The sequence below is a fragment of the Pseudorasbora parva genome, chromosome 13, assembly GCF_024679245.1.
Source record: "Pseudorasbora parva isolate DD20220531a chromosome 13, ASM2467924v1, whole genome shotgun sequence".
NCBI lineage: Eukaryota > Metazoa > Chordata > Actinopteri > Cypriniformes > Gobionidae > Pseudorasbora > Pseudorasbora parva.
In genome coordinates this window covers 35,793,056-35,818,174 of record NC_090184.1, presented here as the reverse complement: position 1 = coordinate 35,818,174, position 25,119 = coordinate 35,793,056, and the positions used below count along the sequence as shown (strand labels likewise).

Below are 25,119 nucleotides of genomic sequence, written 5' to 3'. Positions count from 1 at the left end.
GTTCAAGGGGGCTGAATATTATATATATATAGGATCATAGGTGGTCACCTTACATGAATACAGCCATGTATAATCTACAGATGTCCTTCAGTGTTCTGTGCTTGGTAGCTGCACTGACCAGCAGAAGGTGAATATTGTTGGACAGCAGGAGAATTATTGAGGGCAGATTTATTAAGTAGCGTTCAGGTGGCATGAGAGAAAATATGGCCGTGTTAAATCATGCTACTGCTCCTGCCAAAATTATTATCCTATGTTAATACTTTCAGGAAGTGTGATTTGATAGCAATATAAAACTTAGTAGCCACTCATTAGGTTCAAGTGTGAGCCATGACTCGTTTGAAAAGCACACTACGAAATCATCAGTTTAGATGTATTTTCTTATTTATAATTTTTCCGGGTACTTATAAATTGCCTTGTGTTAACCAAGTGACTGATTAAATGAAATCTTAAAAAACAGAAAACACATTATCTATGTTTTTTTTTTACAATAGACCATCAGTGAAGGATGGTTGGGGTCCACGCATCTGTCCTGTGATCCGATTTCAGCTTAGTGTTAAATAAAGATAAAAGTGGTTTATATTTTTAATTTGTTGATTGAAAAGGGGGGATGGGAGGAGAAAATGCTATTATGTCTTCAATGAAAATTGTATTGAAATTAATCAGCTGATGGACGCAATGGTGGTAGAGTGTGGTAGTTTGAATATCGTGGTGTTTCGGTGTAATCCTGGATCAAGAGAACCACAATAGGAGTAAAAAGTCCCCTTGTTCTCTCAGATTAGCTCATATGCCACCTGTCAACAGCCACCTGGACAACATCACAGCATCAACATATATTTAGTTATATCTGCATAATTGAACAGAACTGGGACACATGGGAGAGTTTGGGGGAACTTGTTTTTCCCGCTCATAGAATGTAGTTCAGTTGTGAACTGGTAAAGTTCATGAGTTCATGCATCTGTTGTTTTCAATTGCTCTGCATAGGAAGTAGAACACAGTCAACTATGAAGCCCACACTTTGTGTGTGTCTGTTATTGTGTGCTTGTGAATACATGTATATGAGTCTATAGAGTATATGAGTGGTGTGACGCATCAAAAAGTGTTCCCATTATTATCAAAGCTGTTTTCATCACAACATGCATTACCTTTATGTATTTTTGGATGTTTTTGCATGGATTTTCTTCTTCTTTTTTGTAGCTCTCTTGGCCTTCTAATTTGAATAATCTATTATAGTAACCATACACAGTACATTTTAAACGTTACCTTTCAGTAAGATTTTAATCTTATAAAAATAAATCTAATACTCACCAAAGCTGCATTTATTTGATAAAAAAAATACAGCAAACATTGTACATTGAATTTTCAGCATCATTACTCCAGTCTTCAGCGTTACATGACCCTTTCAGAAATCGAATATGCTGATTTAATGTTAAAGAAACATTTCCTATAATTATCATTGTTGAAAATAGTTGTGCTGCTTACTATTTTTGTGGAAACTGATACCTTTTTTGTTCAGGACTAGATGATATAGAATAAAAAGTTAATTTACTGTATTTATTTGTAACTTCTGTTTTCTCTTTTTTACAATTATTAATTTATTTAAAAAATGTAATATTCAATGGTTCACTTTAGACATTCTAACTATAATTAACTTTGCTCCTACATATCAACCAACTCTCAATAGAGTATTACACTGTCTGCTTAATATCTGCTAACACTTTATTTTGATTCTCCACAACAGACATTCTACTGACAATAAGTATCTCTGCAACTACATTTCAACGTATTCTACTAACCTTTACAGTCTATAGGGTCTTCTAATACCCGGAGTGTTGGTTGACATCTAGTTGCAAAGTTACTTAGGCAATTAGTAGAATGTCTAAAATAGACCATTGAAATAAAGTGTAAACAACCAACAAAAACTCTTCTGACCCCAAACTTGATTCTACAAGGCTACAAGATAATATATATATAAATGATTTTCATATTCTAAAATTATCCAAGTTGCATTTAAGCAATAAAATTTGGCGCTTACAGCTGATTGGTCTCTTGAAGTGCGCATTCAGAGGTGACATGCGCCGTTACATCTGATGCTTATGAAGGATCCAGTTTTCTGTTAATACGAAACAGAACACAAACACCACTTATTAGAGATTTGATTCTAGGTGCTGGTCAAGCTCAACCCATTATTGCAATCATGGATAATGACTGAAAATGAATGTATCCAAACACAGTTCTCTTCTTTATGCATTGTTTATACATTCATTCAGGGGCTTTTGAAGTTATTTGCATGTTAAGTAATTAACAAACAGTTTCAGTGGCATGATCAGAAATTAGAGCATGGCACATGGAATTTAATGAGCTTAGCATCACAAAGCATGTTTTGAATCTCAAAGGATTGACTAATGAGCCGTTCTCTCAAACAATGAAGCAGGAAAGCCATAACACTTTTGGTGAAACTTCTAAAAAATATATAAAACATGGTGTATTAATAGAAATTATTTCACCTAAGTATTCAAAATGTGACAGACAACGATTATGTCATTATAATATATTGATACAGAATTGTGAAAGCCTAGAACCTAAGCATAACGTACAATTTTTAAATATTATTTATATTACTGCTGACTAGTAATCGCTGTTATTGCCTTCAACATATGCGAGTATATTTTTTGTTGCCTGTTTGTATTTTAACTCGTTTGACAGACTTTTTACAAGCTTGAGCTACTCTTTTTTTTCTCCCTCTTTCTTTTTTGTATAGGTTTTTCTCTCTTTCTCCTCTTTTCTTTGTGTGTATTCATATGAAAACAACATGAGCCGCCAGCAGTGGAGGGTGAATCCCAGAGCCGCTGTGTCTAATTAATCCACTCCCCTTCCTGCACGGATTCGCTGGCCACACGCTCTCAGTCCATCAGATTGAAATTCATAACTTAATTGAGGTCAGAGCCTGGAGCCGAGAGAACAAAAGGCCCTGGCGAGGACCAGGTAGATCAATAGTGATAAATATCTGCCTGGGCTACTAGTAGTTCATGGTGAAGAATCATTTGGGACAGAGAAAGGATGCTGTTTATTAACAGGTAATTTTGTGGTGTTGTGGAAATTGAGAGATTAGATGGTTTTTTGCTTTTTACCTCCGTAAGTTTCTGATAGCAGTTTTAAGGGTTTGATTTGGTTTTACATAGTCACCTGTTAGTTAATTTTATTTTAAAATGATGCATAAGTCGTCAGAAGTCTTACACATTAAGTAGATTTGTTTGTATTCTCATTCTCAAGTTATCGCTACACACTTTCTTAATCCCAGCAACTGTTCAAAATTCCCTGTTGAGAACATTCTTACACATTCAGGTCCTTCTGCTGCTGCCACAGGTCCAATATAACAAATGGTTCCATCCTCCGCGTCATAACAAATACCAGAAGCAATCTGTCATAAGATTGGTGAGGAAAGGCATCCAATCGCCAGCTGCATGAGAATAGGGCTCAATGGTGGGATATTTTAGCCGGATGGGGGCGAAACACCTGAGAGTCACACACTTACAGCTCATTTACTGGAGTTTTGCTTCTGATCTGAGGCTGGCTTTGCTATACAAATTATAATCATTGTAGGGTAACATTTGAAGCTCAGAGTAGCAGTGCAGGGCAGTCTGTGATTTTGTTTTCTCTAGTTTTGATTGCTAGTTTGCTGCGTGTTGTGAAGTCCAATTCATTTTAGCGAAAGCAAAAAAAAAGCAATTTGTGTGTTCCTGGAACTCTGCTTTTTGCAGAGTGAAACATGTTTTTAACACTGTTTTTCAAGTAGGTGAAATACAGTGTATATGAATCTAATTTTGGTTCCAGTTTGACCCCGGCATTCTCACTTAAAGCCAAGGTATTCACAAGCACTTTGTGAATCGGTTCAGCCTAATTATTAACTTTATGTTTGGCACATGCTTTTATCCACAACTTGCATTGAATTCAATGTATGCATTTTATAACTTCATGCATTTCCTGGGAATCAAACCCATTATATTGCTAGTTCCAGGAAGCATGCCTTCCATGCAAATGAGGCTTGTTATGGAATGTATAGGCTTATTTGCAAAAGAGGATATTTGGCACTATTTGCCTGTCAAAATGAACATTGTTTAACAAATAATATAAAGGGAATCGTGCAGTTTTATGTTTTAAAGGTGTCATGAACTGATTTTTTAAATTATTTTTATACTGTTGTCTGAGCTCAACTGATGACGTTTGTGTAGTTTTTACATTCAAAAACATCTTAACTAATAAGTAATAGTTTCTACACTGGCTCTCTCCTGAATGCTAGGTTTTGATGGGCGTACTGCAATAGAGACGAAGTAAACGCCCACGGCTAGGACTGGATAAGATTTGCATATTTAATGAGCTTCAGCTCCTCTGTCATATCTATGCCCCTGTCAGTTCACATGAGGGAGGGATTGTTTTGAAAGCGGCAACCGGAATGATTCTCTCGATCACAGGGCTCCAAAATGTCTTTATCAAACAAACACAATGATTTGTTTTTCATCGACCGGCGATTGATTGGAATATTATTTTTGTATTACATGGCCTACCCGGTCGGTGGATATAAGCGCGAACCGCACGCACATACACACACACAAACACACACACACGCGTGCACCCTTCAAATGTCAAGTCAAGAAAGAGTGAACCGCGCAGATCAAGAAAGGAATATTAATTCACTATTTGAGATTCACTGGCCTGCTGACGGGCTTACAGTTTGGTAGCCTGTCTGGAAAACACATGATTCTCATGCGCTCTGACATGCACTGTGAGCTGTAAGGTCTCATATAGACAGGTGTGTTGCTTTCCTAATCAAGTCCAATCAGTATAATCAAACACAGCTGGACTCAAATGAGGGTGTAGAACCATCTCAAGGATGATCCGGAGAAATGGACAGCACCTGAGTTAAATATATGAGTGTCACAGCACAGGGTCTGAATACTAAGACCATGTGATATTTAAGTTTTTCTTTTTTAATAAATCTGCAAAAAATGTCAACAATTCTGGGGTGCTGTGTGTACATTAATGACAAACAAAAGTGAACTTAAATGATTTTAGCAAATGGCTGCAATATAACAAAGAGTGTCAAATTGAAGGGGGTCTGAATACTTTCCGTACCTTCTAGTCATTACAGATAGGCATGAGTGTACACTTAAAAGTGTACCAGAACATTTAGCTTTAATACCAGACTGTACACCTGGTATTAAGATGCGTTTTGGTCGATGGGATCACAAGTAGACGAGGGAGACACATTCCCATGTACACCTGGTGTTTAAACCAGGGTCAGGTAAATGCATGGGTTTTTTCAGATCTTTTGAACTGATGGACAAAATAAGCTTGCACTATTTACATATAAACACACCCAGAGACGATGGAAAAACATACGCAGAGCAGCATCTTTCGATTCAGCTCGGACAGCCGCAGGACCACGCTGAACACTTTGAGTGCACGTAAAAAATCAGGAATGGTGAAAGAACATTGTGCTTGGTACATTTTTCATCTTTAAACCAAAATTTGTTCAAGTTTAAATTTGCGGGCTTCACATAATGTTTACGCATTACGTCAGTAGGTGGAAAGTAGGCGGTCTTTCGTGGCTGTTCGGACGCTTTCGACCACATGAGCATCTACACTACAAAAGCAATCTGATCGAATGCATATTCGACTACCTCTGAAAGTCGAAAGTGAACAAGCTTAAAATGATGTAGATTTATTTAGTTTATTTATTTAGTTGCATAATATATGTTGCATTTATTTAGTTAATACCTGTATTTAGCATTATCCACTTGTGATCCAATCAACCAAACTGCATCTTCATACCAGGTGTAAAAAAGTCGCTTTGAGCATCTGGAAAAATCACAAATGTAATGTTTAGAAAAAAACACTGCAGTGTTTCTGTAAAGATTGGCTCGTACGATGCCCTGCCCTTAAATTGCACCATTCTTCACATATTTTTGCGGCACTGGCTGATTTGCATAATTCCTTTAGTGAATCGTGTGCTAAAATGCAGAAAGCACGTGAAAATAAACGACGCCATCAACGGGCTCAATTCATTCTCATCGAAGTGTTTCATTCCAGCCGCAGGCAGCTAAACTCCTCTGATGAAAAGCCTCTCCAGAACCATCTGTTTCTCCCTCTTCCTGCCGCCTTGCCACAATACGTACACTCAACAGTTTTCTTCCTGTTTTCAAACCATCCACATAAATTGTGAAGGACATTAAAGCTGTCCACAGCTGCGTGCTGAGAAAGAGGGAGAGAGAGAGAGAGATTGAGCATATTTCCCAGCAGGGGCAGAACTTGCCCTGTGGTTTATTAGTTTTCCCCCCACAACGATTTAGCTGCGCCTGCAACATTGATTTTCATATTAGAGCGGTTTATGCATTTATTTATTTTATGTATTTCTTTTTGAACTGCTCTGATGATCCTGGACTTGCCCATGGTAATTCTCTGCCACTCTTGGCCCATGTGAAATTGCTTAATGGATCCTAAGACGTCCCCTGGGGTGGACACTGAGACGCAGACACAGATGAGGGGGAGGCGGGACTGAATTCCACGGATGTGTTTTGTTTTCCTTTGCGCTTCTTAAATTCTCTGCGTTTACCCAAGAACTGTCAATGGGAAAAGAGAGTCACTAATTCAAAAAGAACAAAAACAAAACCCAGACAATGATTTAATGTGCTTGTAGGAAGGCGTGAGTGCTGGTTATGCGGCTGATTAACATACGTATGCCGTTGTGCATTAGAGAGAAGAGAGGTGAACGCTGCTCTGCCTCGAGGATTGACTGTAAAAGAAAAAAAATCAATCAGTCGTTCTGCTACTAATCAATCTCGCTCTGAATATTACAGCCAACTTAAACAGCCCCGTCCTCCTTAAGTGTTTCTTTGGAAACAATGTGTCTTTCTATATCTCTCCTTGTCGCTCTCTTTCCCTTGATGGGGTTTTTACTGCTAAAGCACAGATTTAAGTCAGTTAGGCTAGAAAACTGCATGCAAATAATGTCATTGTGCTTATATTCTCAATTAAGTTGCATATTTATTCACAGAAATAAGGATTTATTATTAGGCTTGTGGTAAAATCACTAACTTTAGTGATTGATTGATTGCTTTCATGCAATGGCAGCAACAGTAGTATGATCAAATTAACCAATGTTCATTAAATAATAATAATGATACTTCATGTGTAGACTCACTGCATTAATACAGATTTTAGTTGATGTGCATTCACAGGTGCAATAGTGACTTTTACAAAGTCATCCAATCAGATAGTCATAACCATCTGCTTTATAGTATCCACCTTCTGCATTTTTTTGCAGTTGATTGTGGTGTGATGGACGCCCTCCACCGAACTCTGTTTGTGAAGATGCGCTTGAGTGTTTTGAGATGGTACTGTGAGGGAAACAGCCTGACCTGATCTTTACAGAGGGTTTGTCAAGGACATTTTGGGATTGAGTGATATGCACTGACAGGCTAAACCCTCACACACACAGACTGGCTGGCAAGGTTAACACACTGCACACAGAGGTGAAATAGATTCAATTAGGAGCAGTCCACCCGCCTGATCCTTTTAACACAGCTTTCCCAACAAGAAAGTACCCTTGTGCGTACACTTATATGGGTCATTCCTACTCGTCTTCCTCATATGTCTCAATACATTGGTTAAAATATACATTTCTAAAAGTTTTATTTACATTTTTACACGTTTTCTTTAATTACAGTATCACAAGTGATTATAGGGGAGTTTTTTATTTGAATACTTTGAGATGTTGACATTTTTTACTTTTTAGTGTCATGCACAAACTTATACCAGCAATTTATTGAGAAATATTCCAGATTTTTTTAATATTGTCCCTTCTCTAATGTCGAAATGTTGAAATATTGTTTTAAATTGTAATCTAATGAGGTGCATCATCCAGGAAAATACATAATGTATACATTATAATTACTGATTCTCACTTTAAACTTTCCACTGATATATATGATGGATGGATGGATGGATGGATGGATGGATGGATGGATGGATGGATGGATGGATGGATGGATGGGCGGACGGACGGACGGACGGACGGACGGACAAATAGAGACTGATGGATGGATGGTTGGATGGATGGATGGATGGATGGATGGATGGATGGATGGATGGATGGATGGATGGATAGATAGATAGATAGATAGATTTTTGAGAGCTGATTTGCTGCTGATTTCTTTTTATTATTAATGTTGAAATTATGAATGGATGGATGGATGGACAGACGAATAGAGACGGATGGATGGATGGATGGATGGATGGATGGATGGATAGATGGATGGATGGATGGATGGATAGATAGATAGATAGATAGATTTTTGAGAGCTGATTTGCTGCTGATTTCTTTTTATTATTAATGTTGAAATTATGAATGGATGGATGGATGGACAGACGAATAGAGACGGATGGATGGATGGATGGATGGATGGATGGATGGATGGATGGATGGATGGATGGATGGATGGATGGACGGACGGACAAATAGAGACTGATGGATGGATGGATGGGTGGGTGGATGGATGGATGGATGGTTGGATGGGTGGGTGGGTGGATGGATGGATGGATGGATGGATGGATGGATGGATGGATGGATGGATAGATAGATAGATAGATAGATAGATAGATAGATAGATAGATAGATAGATAGATAGATAGATAGATAGATAGATAGATAGATAGATAGATAGATAGATTTTTGAGAGCTGATTTGCTGCTGATTTCTTTTAATTATTAATGTTGAAATTATGAATGATCAAAAATTTCAAATTAAAGGCCTGAACCTGAAAATGTATTATACCCTTTCATAGAAATACTTCCTTAAATGCTAATCAAGTTTTATACATTGCAAGAGATCCTGCATAACACCAATGACCCATTTATGTTTACACACATTACATACGTTTCCTCTGTATGACTTCAACATCTTCAGTTTGATATATGCAAAAGATCAAGAACTGTTTTATTGTAATGAAGAAACCCAGATATTCATATATCTTGTATTCTATCAGTGTAAGGTGTTATGATCATGGATACTGCTGCATTTTCTGCATGCTCTGATTAATGGCACCTGCTCATCATATGCGTATCTGCATATGAATGCCGTGTGGTTATATCGATTCACTCCCCTGTCTGTCCCTCTCTCCTCCTGCCTACAGCCAGGGTCATTAAAAAACCCTGTGCTCCATGATCATAAATCATAATTGCATGTGCATTTTTCACCATTTGTTTAATGTTTCTGTCCGAGACAGCAGAAGGAAAGAAAGCGAGCGAGCGAGCGGGAGAGGGAGAGAGAGATAAAGAGAGAAAGGGTGTTCCTGGGAGAGATTTAGTCGTACTAGATAAAGCTGTAACGGTGGCTCCGAGCACACCTACCATATGCCACGGGGAGCTGTCGGGATGTGCTCGTATGAAAACATGAAAGCTTTTAGTGACCTGGTGGGCAGCGTATGTATGCCAGCTCCTGTTGAAGCCTACACAGATGGTACTAGTGGACAGTCTCTAACACTGACGCCACAGAGACATAGTCTAATCCGTTTTACTATTACATTTCACTCTACTTCTGTACCCTGATACTTCTTTTATGTTGTGTCTTCCTTCCTGTGTCCTTCCCTGCTGTGCTGTGTTGTCATCAGATGGCTGTTTTGAGGTTTTCCTTTGTGGGCTAGTCTGATTGGATGATGCTCCCTGAATGGGTTAGAATGAGTGATAGCAAGTGTTCGGGTACACTTTTAAGTACATTGATGTCTATCTGCGATGACTAGAAGAGTTTAGACTCTATAATCTTGTACAGAAGTCTTATGCTGCTCACCATGGCTGCATTTATTTAATGAAAATACATTAAAAACGTAATTTTGTAAAATATGAATACAATTTAAAATAACTGTTATATATTTAAATATATTTTAAAATGTTTACATTTTCAGCATCATGACTCCAGTCTTCAGTGTCACATGATCATTCAGAAATCATTCTGATTTGATGATTTGCTGCTCAGGACACATTTCTTCTCTTCCGCTTATTATTGCTGTGAAAATGGTGTTATATTTGTATAGGATTCTTTAAATAGAAAGTTCAAAAGAACAGCCTTTATTTTGAAATGAAAATCTTTTTTTAAGATTATAAATGTCTTTACTGTCACTTTTTATTCAATTATTAATTTCTTTAAAAATCCTATAACTTTTCAATGGTGGTGTATTTGTCAAATATAAAAGTACAATGAATTTAACTTGCTGCTAATTATCAGCATAAAAACAAGAGGAAAAAAATATATTAGATTTTGAATAACAGGTTTTTATCTCCCCACTGCTTTTTTTTCTCACTGAAATTGTTTCGTATGATCCACATTGTCATCTTTAGATTAGGATGCGAATTGGGTTCTCATTAATATATTTGTTTTCTGCAATTCAAGGGAACCTAGATGTCTAGTAGTTTCTCTCTTGAGTTTTCTGATTAAGAGTTTGCTAGGTAAAAATGCTATGCTGGCTTCTTACTTGACTTTTCCGCTTCTCCTTTAAAAACCAAATGGAGGACAATCCAATTTATGCCTGATTCCATCAGTCTGCTCTAGAGACATTAGTCCCTGACCCCTTACACACGCACACATAAATACATATAAACATCCGCTCACATACATACATGAACACACATGCACTCGCACACACAGCTGGATAAAGGACTTCAAATGCTCCATTTGAAAATATATTTTATTTGCAACATTGCAAAAATCAGCCTGATAATTCATTATTTAATTTTATTTGTTTATATTTTATTTTATTTATTATTATTAGTTATTTAATTGTTATTGTTTTAGTTTGGTTTATTTTAATTTAGTTTAGTTTATATTGAGTTGGATCAGATACTGAAGTATCCAACAAGTGTCCAAATATTAAATGTACTTAAAATATAAGGGAAAAGCGGTATAAACTATGTGTGAACAGACTAACTTTAAAGAGATAGTTCCCTCAAAAATGAAAATTCATGTAATTCAGGTTCTTTCCTTTTACTGAACACTTTTCAGCCTTTGTGTTCAGCAGAAGAAATCAATTCATACAGGATTGGATCCATTTGTGGGTGAGTAAATGATGACAGAATTTTCATTTTTGGGTGAACTATTCCTTTAACAGGTGTACGTCTCAATCCATTTCCCATGAGTCATAGCAGTTTATGCAAAAGCCAACCTGTTTGTCTGCTGTCCCCGTCCCCACGCGGCCTCTTTTTGTCCATACACTAGCTGTGAACCAGAACTCCGGGCCAATGCAGATGTTGCCTGCACACAAGATTAGTGTAAGAAGATTAGGTTTCGTAAAGCCCTCACTGTTTAATTATGGCTATATGTATTTATGTGCATCTCCATATTCTGCGTCAGCCGTTCTCATAAAAATCCGCCACACTATTATTCTATCTAGATTCCTCTTAAAACCTATTTACAACTTTTACTGAGGAAAAGAAAGAAGTCTTAAGCTAAAAGAGAAAGGGCGGGGTTGACCTCGTTGCTATGGATGTTGTCAACATGCTTACTAACTATGACCACATTGATTGGCTGATAGGTGGTGGGTCTCTGTCAATGATTTAATCATAGAAACATTGTAGAACGAGGTATCATGTTGCCATATTCAAAAAAAGATTTAAAAATAAAAATGTAAATAAAAATGGTGAATATTAGGACATATAATTTGATCTCAATGATCTTGGAAGTAATTGTCTTTTATCTTTCTTTTGCATCACAAGAATTTTTTTAAAAAAAAGTTTAAATAAAAAAATAAAAAACATTTCTGTTTGAACTGTCGCATTTTATTATGTAGATAATCTATTCCTGGACTCCGTATCCTGTTCAGAGAGAAGTAACTGTATCAGAGAAGGTGAGGAGAGAGACTGCATCAGTATTCTGTTCGTCTAGTGGGATTTTAACCAGCTAATCCAATCAGAGAGCCCCTAGAGTCACTCTCTCGCCTCTCCGTAAACAAAAGCATCTGACTCTGGGATCGTTTGAGAGCCCTGTTCCTGGTGCGGTGAAGATTTTTGTATCTGGAACAATGGGATCAGACTTTAGCGGTACCTGATTGACAGGCCCATTCACCATCTCTCTAAATTAGAGAAGAAATTACTCTACCGCATTTTCCAGAGCGTTACTTTTTTAATGATTTAAAATGTGCTGTGACTTTCCAAAGTGTAAACATTTGTGGATTTGTGCCAAATTAGAGGTGTGTGCGCTTAAGTTTATATAGCACATTTCCCACATTCACTTTCACTTTAAATTCATTTTAGACATGGTGTTTATTATGCTATTTATAATGAATGCCACAAATTGGTTTGTTTTATACTTATATTTTAGCGTTAAATTTGGATTTGTTGTGGATTAACGGTAGACTGTATGTAGCTCTACCTTTTTTCTGCATTGGGCTCGTTGTGTTCTGTCTTCCGGGTTTGTATTTTCACAGCATGAAGATAAGATCTCACTGATTAATAAATGAAAGGCTCGTTTTAAAATCTTCCTGATCTACTGACATTCATCACAACATCTGCTTCAACTGACATTTTTCACAACATCCGCTGCAACCAGTCCGCTTTTTAATTCTCAAATAAGTAAATCCACTTTACCAGGTAATTACACTTCGACAGCGATGTTATAGAAATATACAGAGCAACACAATATTCTAAAGATGGCAGTGCTTGTTCTATTTGGCGCATAAGGTCTATTCTGTGATGCAACTAATCTGTTGAGGGGTTTTCACAATGCAATTTTTTGACCCAGTGCAACTTGTAGATATTCATATCACACTATTTTCTTCAGTATTTATTGTTGTTGTTTTTTTACGCTTATTAGTGCTGCATTGTTAGCTTTTCAATAGCATTAATGTCTACTGTCAGATGCCTAAACAATATGCATGACCAGAAATATGTATGACCTGTATAGTAAATCCTCTGTGCAAGAGTCTGTACAGTCGGCTAATGATATTGTCTATGGATAATGCAGGCTGATGTTATGACAGGGGGGCAAACGTGCAACATGTCATTAAACTCTCACTGTAGTTCTCATTGGGCTCTGATGATCTCCACCACCCACCCAGCCAAAACAATAATGCCATTCATCATCATTATAAAGGTGAGAAGGCACATTGGAGTGGCAATTATACCATACTTGGCCTGACGACACATCATCCGCAGAACTTCCTAACCCCTTGAGTGTTGCATTCCACTGGATTTATATCCACACACACGCAGGATCCTTAATCCTTGCCCTAAACATGGCTTTCTCTGCATCGGACCTCTGATACCACAAGGCGTGTGGCAATTTGTCACCAGCACACCAGGCAGATTGGGCCTATTGTATAAGCATCTATTGTTGTGTGATGCCCTCAGTCCCCGTGGCTAAAGCATCCGACACGGTCCCAGCAGGGGACAATGAATAGATCATCCTAGACCTTTATACACATGCAGCACGATGGCCTCCTAGCCTCGTTGAGCACGCAGGTCAAAGGCTTGTTCATATTAAACTGGTTTATATATCCATCCAAACAAAGTCCTCGAGCTCCTCTGATGCTGGTTGCTTGTTCAAAAGTCTGTTTTGGAGGTTAAAGGATCTGATTGTTTATCTGACAGCAAATCAATGTTTAATCTGTCATCCTAATCCCTTAAAAGTCAAAATCACCTGGTTTAGGTTCTACTCAATAGGCAGAGCTTACACTTGAACATGTTTGTTTGTTTTATGTGTTGTTGTTTTTAAATCTGAAGTATTATGGATAATGATTAGAAAGTGTTGGAATGGCTTATGTCTTTAGATATCTAACTCAAAACATCTTTCTTTTTCTCTCACAGGATGATGAAGGACAGACAGCACTGCACTATGGTAAGAACGCAACTATGCTATGACGAGGAAAAAAACTTTATTCTGGTAAAGAAAAGTTTTGTGTTTCATGTATCTTTTACAGAAATGTGCTTTTAAAGGATACCAGAGTTACCACCGGATTACATGAAAATCCATCCACAGGAATTTAAATAGACCAGTTTACACCTCAAATAACACATTATACTAAAGAATTAATATAGCTAGTTTTAACAAAACAAAATATTATTACATTATTATTTACTGATTTTAAACCCTCTATAATGTCCCATAGACTTCCATGATTGCTGTGAACACACTTTGTTTATTTTTCCAAAGTTAGAGAAGAATAATGCTATGAGTGATTTTTTTTAAAACTATGGGTCAAATGGTTGGCACCAATAGCCCATTGGTTAGTGCGCCGACATATGGCGCCTCTGGTGATCCGAGTTCGATTCCCAGCTCGAGGTCCTTTGCTGATCCCGTTCCTGTCTCTCTCTACTCCATGCTTTACTGTCAAAATCTTAACTATCCTATCCAAAAATAGGCACAAAAATAAAACACAACTTAAAATCTAAAAACATATGCTTCAAATGTTTGGGGTCAGTAAGATTTTTAAAGGTCTCTTAAAGGGTTAGTTCACCAAAAAATGAAAATGATTTCATTAATTGCTCACCCTCATGTCGTTGGACACCCGTTAGACCCGTTCATCTTCGGAACACAAATGAAGATATTTTTGTTAAAAGCTGATGGCTGAGAAAGGCTTCAGAAAGGCCTCCATTGGCATTCAGTACATTCCCACTCACAAGACCCATGAAGGCACTAAATCTCACTACAGGGGCTGTACAATAATTTTACAATGCCATGAAAATAGTTATTGTGCACAAAAATCAAAATAATGACTTTTTCCACAAAGTTATTGACGTGAACTCGACGCATGCGTGAGAATATGATGCAGCTCCACCGTTCAGATCTATGGTTCATATACATGACCCGGAAGAGGAGGAGCGCCGCTATCGCGTGAGTTCACATCCGAGACCTACACAGAAGACAATAACTTGGTGGATAAAGTCATTATTTCGATTTTTTTTTGCGCACAAAAACTAATTTCGTCGCATTGTAAAATTATTGTACAGCCCCTGTAGTGAGATGGACTTTGTATCGATGTGTTTAGTGCCTTTATGGGTCTTGTGAGTGGAAATGTACTGAATGCCAATGGAGGCCTTTCTGAAGCCTTTCTCAGCCATCAGCTTTCAACAAAAATATCTTCATTTGTGTTCCAAAGATGAACAAAGTTCTTACGGATCTCCAACGACATGAGGGTGAGTAATTAATGAAATAATTTTCATTTTTGGGTGAACTAACCCTTTAAGCTCATAGTCATTTTAATCATTTGAGTTTTCTATGTTAATTTTAATTTATTCCTGTGATGCAAAGCAGAATTTTCAGCATCATTACTCCAGTCTTCATTGTCACATAATCCTTCAGAAATCATTCTAATATGCTGATTTAGCGCCCAATAAATATTTCTTATTATTATCAATGTTGAATACAGTTGTGCTGCTCTTAAAATTTTGCCGGGAAACTCATTTCAAGATTCTTTTGATGAATAGAAAGTTCAAAAGAACGGCATTTATTTGAAATAGAAATCTTCTGTAACATTATAAACGTCTTTACTGTCTCTATTCAGAAATATTTCATCTTTTTGGTTGAAATCTCTGTAAGATGATTTCTGAATTAAGTTCCTATCCACCTCAGCTCATACATTAGAGGAGAAATGTGTATTTGTCCCCACAGCCACATGTGTGGTAAACAGGACCTGTAATAATCACCAGTTGTCCCAGAGGAAATCAACAGTGTTCCTCTGTCATGTGACACTACACATGGGCGGCCTCCAGGCCCTTGTTCTCTATGTGTGTGTGTTTGCCATCTGTCCTCAAGTTGGTCGCGTGGCAGGGTGGATGCCTGAAGACGAGCACCCCTTAGGGAGGGGGAGCAGAAAAATGATGGGGGGATGGGATATAAAAAAGTGACTAATAAACATAAGCGATGAACTCAGAGAGACGAATAGCACAGAATGAAAATTCATTTCCACCTCTCCCTGTGTGGGGCCATGCGGCTGACAAATGATTAATTGAGGGGTTTACAGCACGCTGTAAATTGTTCTTCTTCTCTACGGCTCCCCAGAGGCGCGAGGGGCTTTACGGCCCAAGGACCCGCACGCGTGCCGAAAATAAAATACAGTAACAAAAAAAATGGACTAGAGGAAAAAAAATCTTTTTTTTTCTTCTTTTTTTTGGGCTTCTTACTTAAAGTGACCGTTCACCCAAAAATGAAAAAAAACTTTCATTTACTCAACCTCATGTTATTTTAGACCTGTATGACTTTCTTATTTGCCTGCAATTCAAAAGAGATATTTCATACTGTGGAAGTAAATGGGGATCAAATGGGTATCTTGGACATTCTGCACCTCCTTTTGTGTTACACACAAGAAAAAAGGGTTTTAAAAACAAATAAATGTATGTAAACTTATATTTAGCATGATTGCACTTACATTTACATTTAATCATTTAGCGAACACTTTTAAGTGCAGCCTCGGATAAGTATAAGAGACTTTTAAAAATCATTTAAACATTTAAAAATCCAACAGACCCCAAACATTTGAACGAAAGTGTAAATTGATGGGGAACTTGAGCCATTTATAGAGATCAGATATCATAGAGACTTGATCCTTTTGAAGTGGGCTCCTTTTGGGTTGAGCCAGTAAACATCCGCTTAGCAATGACCTAGCAATACCCTAGCAACATGCACACTCTTGAAGAACATTCTATTCATTGTACATGCCTTCTCTTTCTCCCCCTCCTACTTTCTCTTCCCTCATTCTCTCCTGGTCGGGGGTCTGAGGTTAAAAGCCACTCTTGTCACTCAGGTTTTTCCTGCTGAAATCAGCCACTCACCTAAGAGTAAGAATAAGGAGAGCATTTCCCTCCTTTTTAAAAGAAGGCAGTAGTTGACACAGACGTGAAAAAGCACTCAAGCTTAGAGGATTGTCCCTGCATCAGCATGGCAGGCAACACTAACAGGGTTACAGAAGTGCTGCCCCTGCCTCCTAATGGGCTGCAAACTGCCAATGGGGCACAAATGCAAGCGTGCTGCTCAACTACAGGTGCAGTCTTCATATGTACTGTAACAATTACTTTAAGTGTACGGGTGAGAAGACTGGACTGAATTAAATTCTTTTGAAAGTGTCATGGGGTGTTACCTAAGAACTGGTTACATTTTAGTATCTTGATACTATTATAGATTTTATTCATATTTTAAAATAGTTTTTATTTTAACATTTTCTGTTTTCATTTTAAGTTTTAGTCATTTGCATTATTTTCATAGTTTGTTTTATTTATTTCAGTTTTGGTTTTATTAATATTAAACTATCTGAAAGTTATTGTAATAGTTTTAGTTAACTATAATAATGGTTGTTTTTTTAGTTATGTGGTGCAAGTTAACAGCAATATATATAGTAGAGTAGTATATATATATACACACATACATACATACATATATATATATATATATATATATATATATATATATATATATATATATATATATATACACACATATACATAGTGGGTACAGAAAGTATTCGGACCCCCTTACTCTGTTATATTACGCCATTTGCTAAAATCATTTAAGTTCACTTTTTTTCTCATTAGTGTACACATAGCACCCCGTATTGACAGAAAAACACAGAATTGTTGACATTTTTGCAGATTTATTAAAAAAGAAAAACTGAAATATCACATGGTCTTAGTATTCAGACCCTTTGCTGTGACACTCATATATTTACCTCCGGTGCTGTCCATTTCTTCGGATCATCCTTGAGATGGTTCTACACCCTCATTTGAGTCCAGCTGTGTTTGATTATACTGATTGGACTTGGATTATGAAAACCACACACCTGTCTATATAAGACCTTACAGCTCACAGTGCATGTCAGAGCGCATGAGAATCATGAGGTCAAAGGAACCTGTTTTTCAGCTGCAGGGACAGGACAACTGTTTGCAATTGAGGGAAAGATGAATGCGGCCAAGTACAGGGATATCCTGGACGAAAACCTTTTCCAGTGCTCAAGACCTTAGACTGGGCCGAAGGTTCACCTTCCAACAAGACAATGACCCTAAGCACACAGCTAAAATAATGAAGGAGTGGCTTCAGAAGAACTCTGTGACTGTTCTTGAATGGTCCAGCCAGAGCCCTGACTCAGGATAATGCGCTCTGCCACAAAGTAAATCTAGTTCAGGGATGGTTTGAGGAGCACAATGAGTATGATATGTTGACTTGGCCTGAATTTTCCAGGTCTCAATCCAATCGAACATCTCTGGGATGTGCTGAACAAACAAGTCCAATCCATGGAGACCCAAGGATCTGGTGCCAGATACCACATCACACTTTCAGGGGTCTAATGGAGTCAATGCTTAGACAGTCAGGGCTGTTTTGGTAGCAAAAGGGGGAACAACACAATATTAGGAAGGTGGTTATAATGTATGCCTGATCAGTGTATGTGTGTGTGTAATATATAATATTCACACAACACACAAACTTTTATATTAGATGCGATTAATCACGATTAATCAATTTGACAATATATATATATATTTTTAACATTTGTCCTATTAATGTGTACGGCATTAAGGATTGCTCTAGCAGTATGTGTGTGACTCGATTGCACAAAATACATATATACCCATCAGTATTTGAATGGTTCTTTCTTGTGCTCCTTCTCTCTCTAGCCTCAGCTTGTGAGTTTGCAGAAATCGTTGAGTTACTCCTGAAGGCCGGAGCTGATCCGTCAATCAAAGATCAAGAAGGCTCGCTTCCAGAGGAGGTGACAGAGTCTACTGCCATTTCCTCACTCCTGCGCCAGTACACTGCTCCTAAAGGCTAAATCTCACTCTCTGAAACCCAAAAATCAAACCCAAACCACATGAACACCATCCTGTTAAAAGTTTATACAAACTGTGCTCCTTATCTAGATGGAACATGCTGTCAAACCAACAATAGTTCCCTACATGGGACTTGATCAGCTCAGCATTCTATAATTATTCTAGTGCATATTTGGCTGTGAAGCACAGATGTTATACTTTCAAACAGTTAAATTCAGACAACCTGTCCTCCCTGTCCTAGAATGGTACATTCCAATGAATGTGTTACTGTTGTTGCTATTAAAAACATGGAATCTTAACATGGTGTCACTTTGTTTTCAAGAGTTTTTCTGGCATACACACTGTCTGTTCTTTAATTATAGCATTTCCAGATGCAAAAAAATAAAAAAATTAGGAAGTCATTAGAAATGATTTCATTTTTGCATGAAGGTCAGTGTTTTACAACTGCAATATACAGCAAGTTTGCCCCCCCCCCCCCCCCCCCCCAACGCACACACACACACTAAACTTTACACATGGCACAATACAGTCAGGAATGTACCGTTCACTAGGCAACCGCCAAACCCAGACTCATCCATCAGATTGCCAAAAGAGAAGCATGATTCTTCATTCCAGAGAACACGTGTCCACTGCTCTAAAGTCCAATGGCAGCATTCTTTACATCACTGCATCCGCCACTTTGCATTGCACTTGGTGATGTAAGGCTTGGATGCAGCTGCTTGGCCATGGAAACCCATTCCATGAAGCCATCTATGCACGTTCTTGAGCTAATCTGAAGCCCACACAAAGTTTGGAGGTCTGTAGCTATTGACTCTGCAGCACTGTGCACCTCAGCATGTGCTTACCCCGCTCTGTGCTTTTACGTGGCCTTTTTTTCTGTTTCTGTGGAGTTTCTGTTGTTTCCAATTGCTTCCACTTTACTAGTGAGGAAATTTCAAGAATGGACTTGGGCTCCTGAAAGTGACCCATTTTTTCACAAAAGGCCTAGGTGCTTGATTTCATCTGTGGCAATGGAAGTGATTGGAACAACTGAATTCAATGATTTGGAGGTTTCAATACTTTTGGCAGTTTAGGGTACCATCATCCATCAATGTTTTCAAGATGTTGTTATCAATTAATTTTTGGCTCTTTCAATCTTTTTCCTTCAAGAACACAAATACGTGGCGTTTTTTGAGTATTTTCCAAACAAACAATACATAGGGATACTTAAACTTTGTTTTAACCAAAGCTCTACAGCTGATACAAATTTGTTTTTAAAAAAAATCACTATCTCCAAATGTGCGGTCATATTTCTATGAGATATTGTGGGCAAAATCCAGTAATTTCAATTCAAATCCACACATTCAGGAGATTAATGTAAAATAGTAAAAATTATCCGCGCAGATTTCCCTTATGTTCAATTTGGTCACGTTTGGTCATGGATTTCTCCATGCTGACCAAAAGAAAAATGCTTGTTTTGATAGTGACTTCTGTGTGAGCAGTGCTCCATACTGTACATTGCTTTTATTGCCAAAAGTTTGAAAAAATAATGCTAATTTGCACCTTAAATTGTCCTATGACTTGAATAAAAATGAGGCTCAAGTGAAGGACTGAGAAACATTAGCCTGGGTTTGGGCCTGAAGAGCTGCCTCCCTCCTCGAGAGCAAGATCCTCTGCCCGTCGCTTTAGTTATTCCACAGACAGGCAGGAATTATGGTATTGGTGTGTTTGTAAAGGCTGTTTGTCCCTTATTCCGGTAATTTCCATAAATCCACTGGAGTTGGGGGAGGGTCAATGCCGCTGACGGCATCCTCCGTGGGCTTGTCTGCACGACAGTGACACTAAGCCCATTATGTTTCCATTATGTCTCTCAATTTCCCCCTGAGCTCTTCACTTTTGACACGGACTCCTCTAAAATCATGTCCCATATTGCTCAGCTTTCTTTACTTAACGTTTATGCATTTTTACAAGTCGCCTCTCTGGATGCTTCCCTAACACCATTAGTGCCAGATGGTGGAGGTTTGTTACTCTCACTCTTTCTCTCTCTCACTTTCTGTCCCTTTTACTTTCTCTCTTTTTGTCTATCTCTTTCTCCGGCTATTCAGCTCTTTGTCGCGCTTAAATGGAATGACATACTGGAATATTCTTTATGCAATGCCTTGCTTAGAATTTGCCAGCCAGCAAAATATGTGAAAAATATACCACTAATATATCCAAAAAAGTTGTAGTTAAAATATTGTGCTTGGTGGGCTAAATGCAAGGGATACAGTACAGTCAGCCAAACTCAGACAAACACTTCAACAATATTAATGTAATTTTAAACCGAAAATGGTGCCACTTACAATTTTATGAAACAAGACAATTTAAATTGGCACAATAGACCGGACAGTAGTAATAGACAATAGTGCAGTAGTGCCGGTTACAATTACTGAAATAATGCGCTGGTGATGAAATATTTTTGTAAGCCAGCCTGGAAGTTAACATGACCCTGGTTCCATCAACAAAAACCCAATAGGATTTTTCCATTGTTTATGGATTATAGCAGAAAATAAGCTATGTGACCAGCAATGACCAGTTTATGATGTGTGAGTGTTTTGTTCATGATAAACAAAAATTTACACAACGTTTATGCCTTTTAAAATCTAAAAACAATTGCTAAATGTATAACCAAACTACACTATGATCTCAAGACTTCAATGTTGCCATCAATAAGTGTAACCGATGCGACTCAACTCAAAACTGAAGTGTAACACCGACAGTGTTTTGTCATGTTTAGGTCTCCGCTTTTCTAATACAAAACAACCTCCTGGATAACAAGCACAACCAGTCAGAATTCAAAAGTACCCACTCAACTGAGACTGCCCTGCTCTCAGTTATTGAAGCTCTGAGACTGGCAAGAACAGGTTCCAAATCTTTCATCTTGCTGGATCTCATCTCGTCTGCTGCTACACCACCATATCTTCCTGTCAAGACTCATGACAAAGGGCATCCCAGAAACCGCACTCCAATGGCTCAAGTCTTACCTTCTCCTTCAGGGTGATATTGAGGTGTCTAAATGGCAACATCTAGCTACTGGTGTGCCCCAGGGCTCAGTGTTAGGACCACTTCTCTTCTCCATCTACGTCATCACTAGGATCTGTCATTCAGAAACATAGTTTTTGTTTTATTGCTATCTTGATGACACAACTCTACCTCTCATTCCAACCAGATGATCCGACAGTAACTACTTGCATCTCAGCCTGTCTCAGACAAACATTTCTTGCTAGATGAAGGACTTGACAATGATTGTACAGAGAGAGATTGTTAGCTTGACATTTACAAATGTCACATGTGTTCAAATGTTTGCCCTTCTCTCAGTAAAGCATTGTTTTTATCTAAAATTGATGTATTTTTTGGTAAAGTGCAAGGACTCTCTTGTAGTGTTTCACTGTTTGGAATGTTCTGTCTATGTACCTCATTGGGACTAATTTGATATGTGGTGAGTTCCTGACTACTCTTCAGCTACTGGATGAAGGACCACCCCCTTCAACTCAACCTTGCAAAGACAGAACTGCTTGTAGTCTCAGCTAACTTCTCCATTCAACTAGGTTCCCCAACCATACCTCCATCCAGGACAGCCAGGAACCTTGGAGTTGTGATTGATGATCAGTTAAACTTCACAGACCACATTGCTAGAACTGCCCGGTCCTTCAGATTTGCCTTATACAACATTAGTAAGATCAGGCCCTTCCTATCAGAGCATGTTACACAACTCCAAGGTCTAGTTCTATCGAGACCGGACTAATGAATGCTCTCTTGGCAGGCCTTCCAGCATGCACTATCAAACCTCTGCAACTGGTCCAGAATGCTACACCAAGAGTGGTCTTTAACGAGCCATAGAGAGAGGACGTCACACCTTTATTCATCAATATACATTGGTTGACAATTGCTGGTCGCATCAAATTCAAGGCACTGATGTTTGCCTACAGAGAACAACCACTGTCTTTGCAACCCTATACCTAAACTCACTACTTTAGAGTATGTGTCTTCTAGAAGCTTGCATTCTGCAAGTGAACATGTGGTGCCATATCATGTGGTGCCATCCCAAAGAGGCACAAAATCACTTTCACTGACCTTTACCTTGACTCTTCCATGCTTGCGGAATGAGCTGCAATAGTACAGGAAATAGTCGCAAGCACTTACATATTGTTGCACTATTTTTGTTTGATTGCTTCTATTGTTCTTCTCTTTTGTAAGTCGCTTTGGATAAATGCGTCTGCTAAATGATAAAATGTAATGCTGTAAAGCTATTTGATTTAAAACATTCTATTATATAATGTGCTATGATAAACATGCTTTATAATGGCAGTGAACCGGGCCCACAAGTTTGAAGTTTTGAAGCATCCATCATTATAAACGTACTCCACATGGCTCCACATGGTAATTAAGGCCTTAATTAAAGTGAATCGATGGGTTGTTGGAACGATATCCATGTTTAAAACTTCAAAAAGTAAAATATTTTTGTTGTAAAACTGACCAGGGCATTTTTTGTAAGCATTTTGAACTGCAAGACGCGTTGAACTGCAAGAGGTTACACTTTCTTTATAAAGTTTTAAATACAGATATTTTTCTTACAAAAACCCCTTGATTCACTTCAGATGGCCTTTATTAAACACCTTGTATTTCTAACTTCTTTTTACCCCTAAACAAAGAAAGAAAAAGAACTTGAGAGTAAATCGGGGCCTTAAAGGGTTAGTTCACCCAAAAATGAAAATTATTTAATTAATTACTCAGCCTCATGTCATTGGACACCCGTAACACCTTCGTTCATCTTCGGAACACAAATGAAGATATTTTTGTTGAAAGCTGACGGCTGAGAAAGGCTTCAAAAAGGCCTCCATTGGCATTCAGTACATTTCCACAAGACCCATAAAAGGCACTAAAGACGACATTACAAAGTCCATCTCACTACAGTGGCTGTACAATAATTTTACCAAGCGATGAGAATAGTTTTTGTGCGCAAAAAAAAACAAAATAATGACTTGATCCGCATAAGATATTGTCTTCTGTGTAGGTCTCTGACGTGAAATCACCTGGAACTCACACGATAGCTGCGCTCCTCCTCTTCCAGGTCATGTATTGAACGGTGGAACTGTGTCATTTTCTCGTGCATGCGTTGAGTTCACGTCAATAACTTAGTGGATAAAGTCGTTATTTAACTGGAAAATTATTGTACAGCCACTGTAGTGAGATGGACTTTGTAATGTCGTCTTTAGTGCCTTTTATGGGTCTTGTGGAAATGTACTGAATGCCAATGGAGGCCTTTTTGAAGCCTTTCTCAGCCATCAGCTTTCAACAAAAATATCTTCATTTGTGTTCCGAAGATGAACAAAGGTGTTATGGATGTCCAACGGCATGAGGGTGAGTAATTAATGAAATCATTTTCATTTTTGGGTGAACTAACACTTTAAGTGTTCTGAAGACATTCTGAAGGCAAATTTCAGAATGCTAGATGGTGATTGACCAATCAGAATCAAGTTGGCTATTCCAGAGAGAGCCAAGTAATAAACATGAGTTCCAGTCCATCAAAGGTAGTGGCCACGCCAGTCTAGTGCCCACTCACAGAGAGCTGGCTTGTTTATTACATCAAATGCAAATGAAAATTCTGCCCATTACACCTCTACAGTTATAATATGTGACCATTTGTCCTTGCAAAATGACCCTTTCTTTATTTGTATGGCTGTTGAATTAAAATGCCAAACAAGATGTCAGTGGATAAATACCCCTTATATGCAGCCGAGATTAAATTTAGGCTGAATAACTATTTGCATGTTAATTTATTCCTTCTCACCCGAGAGGCTAGTGAATCGCTGGCTTCAGGAAGTTCGTAATAAAAGCTCGCAGATCGATGATAATGGCATTTGCGCTTGTGTTTGTCATCTTTGCTAAAGCAACAGTGCAGGAATTTGCTCAGATTTATATGTATACTAGTGCTGTAAGTGGCGTGTAAATTATCCCAACTGTCTTTGTCGCTGTTTATCTTTGTAAGACTGAACTATTAAAGGCTGTACATTAATGGCCGCGGCAGCCCCAATCAATGGCTGAGTGAAATCAGCTTGTTTGTGGCGTGTTTCTCTGCAAAGAGTGACTGTTTTGCTATTAAAGCCCTTCTTTTCCGGTTTATCCCATAAATATTGCTTTCATACCAGAAAATCGATACAGTTTCCAGTTAAACGCAAGCTGAAAACACAATTCTGTCATTCTATTTTGCCTTCGTACTTTTTTTCAAATTAGGAGGTGTTTTTTGATAAGCAAAATGTGTAAATGCACCTAGTGGTTGTGTCCATGCGTTTATTTTACTCA

At 38.1% G+C, this 25,119-nt stretch overlaps 1 protein-coding gene across 1 annotated transcript in view; it reads left to right on the top strand.

Annotated features, from left to right (window-relative positions):
- Positions 1 to 19,097, top strand: part of acbd6 (acyl-CoA binding domain containing 6) — a 43,109-nt gene extending 24,012 nt beyond the window's left edge. The window contains exons 7-8 of the mRNA XM_067412733.1: positions 13,849 to 13,879; positions 18,646 to 19,097. Of these exons, the coding sequence (XP_067268834.1) occupies positions 13,849 to 13,879; positions 18,646 to 18,800 (186 nt within the window). The 3' untranslated portion in view covers positions 18,801 to 19,097. The remainder of the gene's footprint in view (positions 1 to 13,848; positions 13,880 to 18,645) is intronic.
- The last annotated feature ends 6,022 nt before the right edge of the window (positions 19,098 to 25,119 follow it).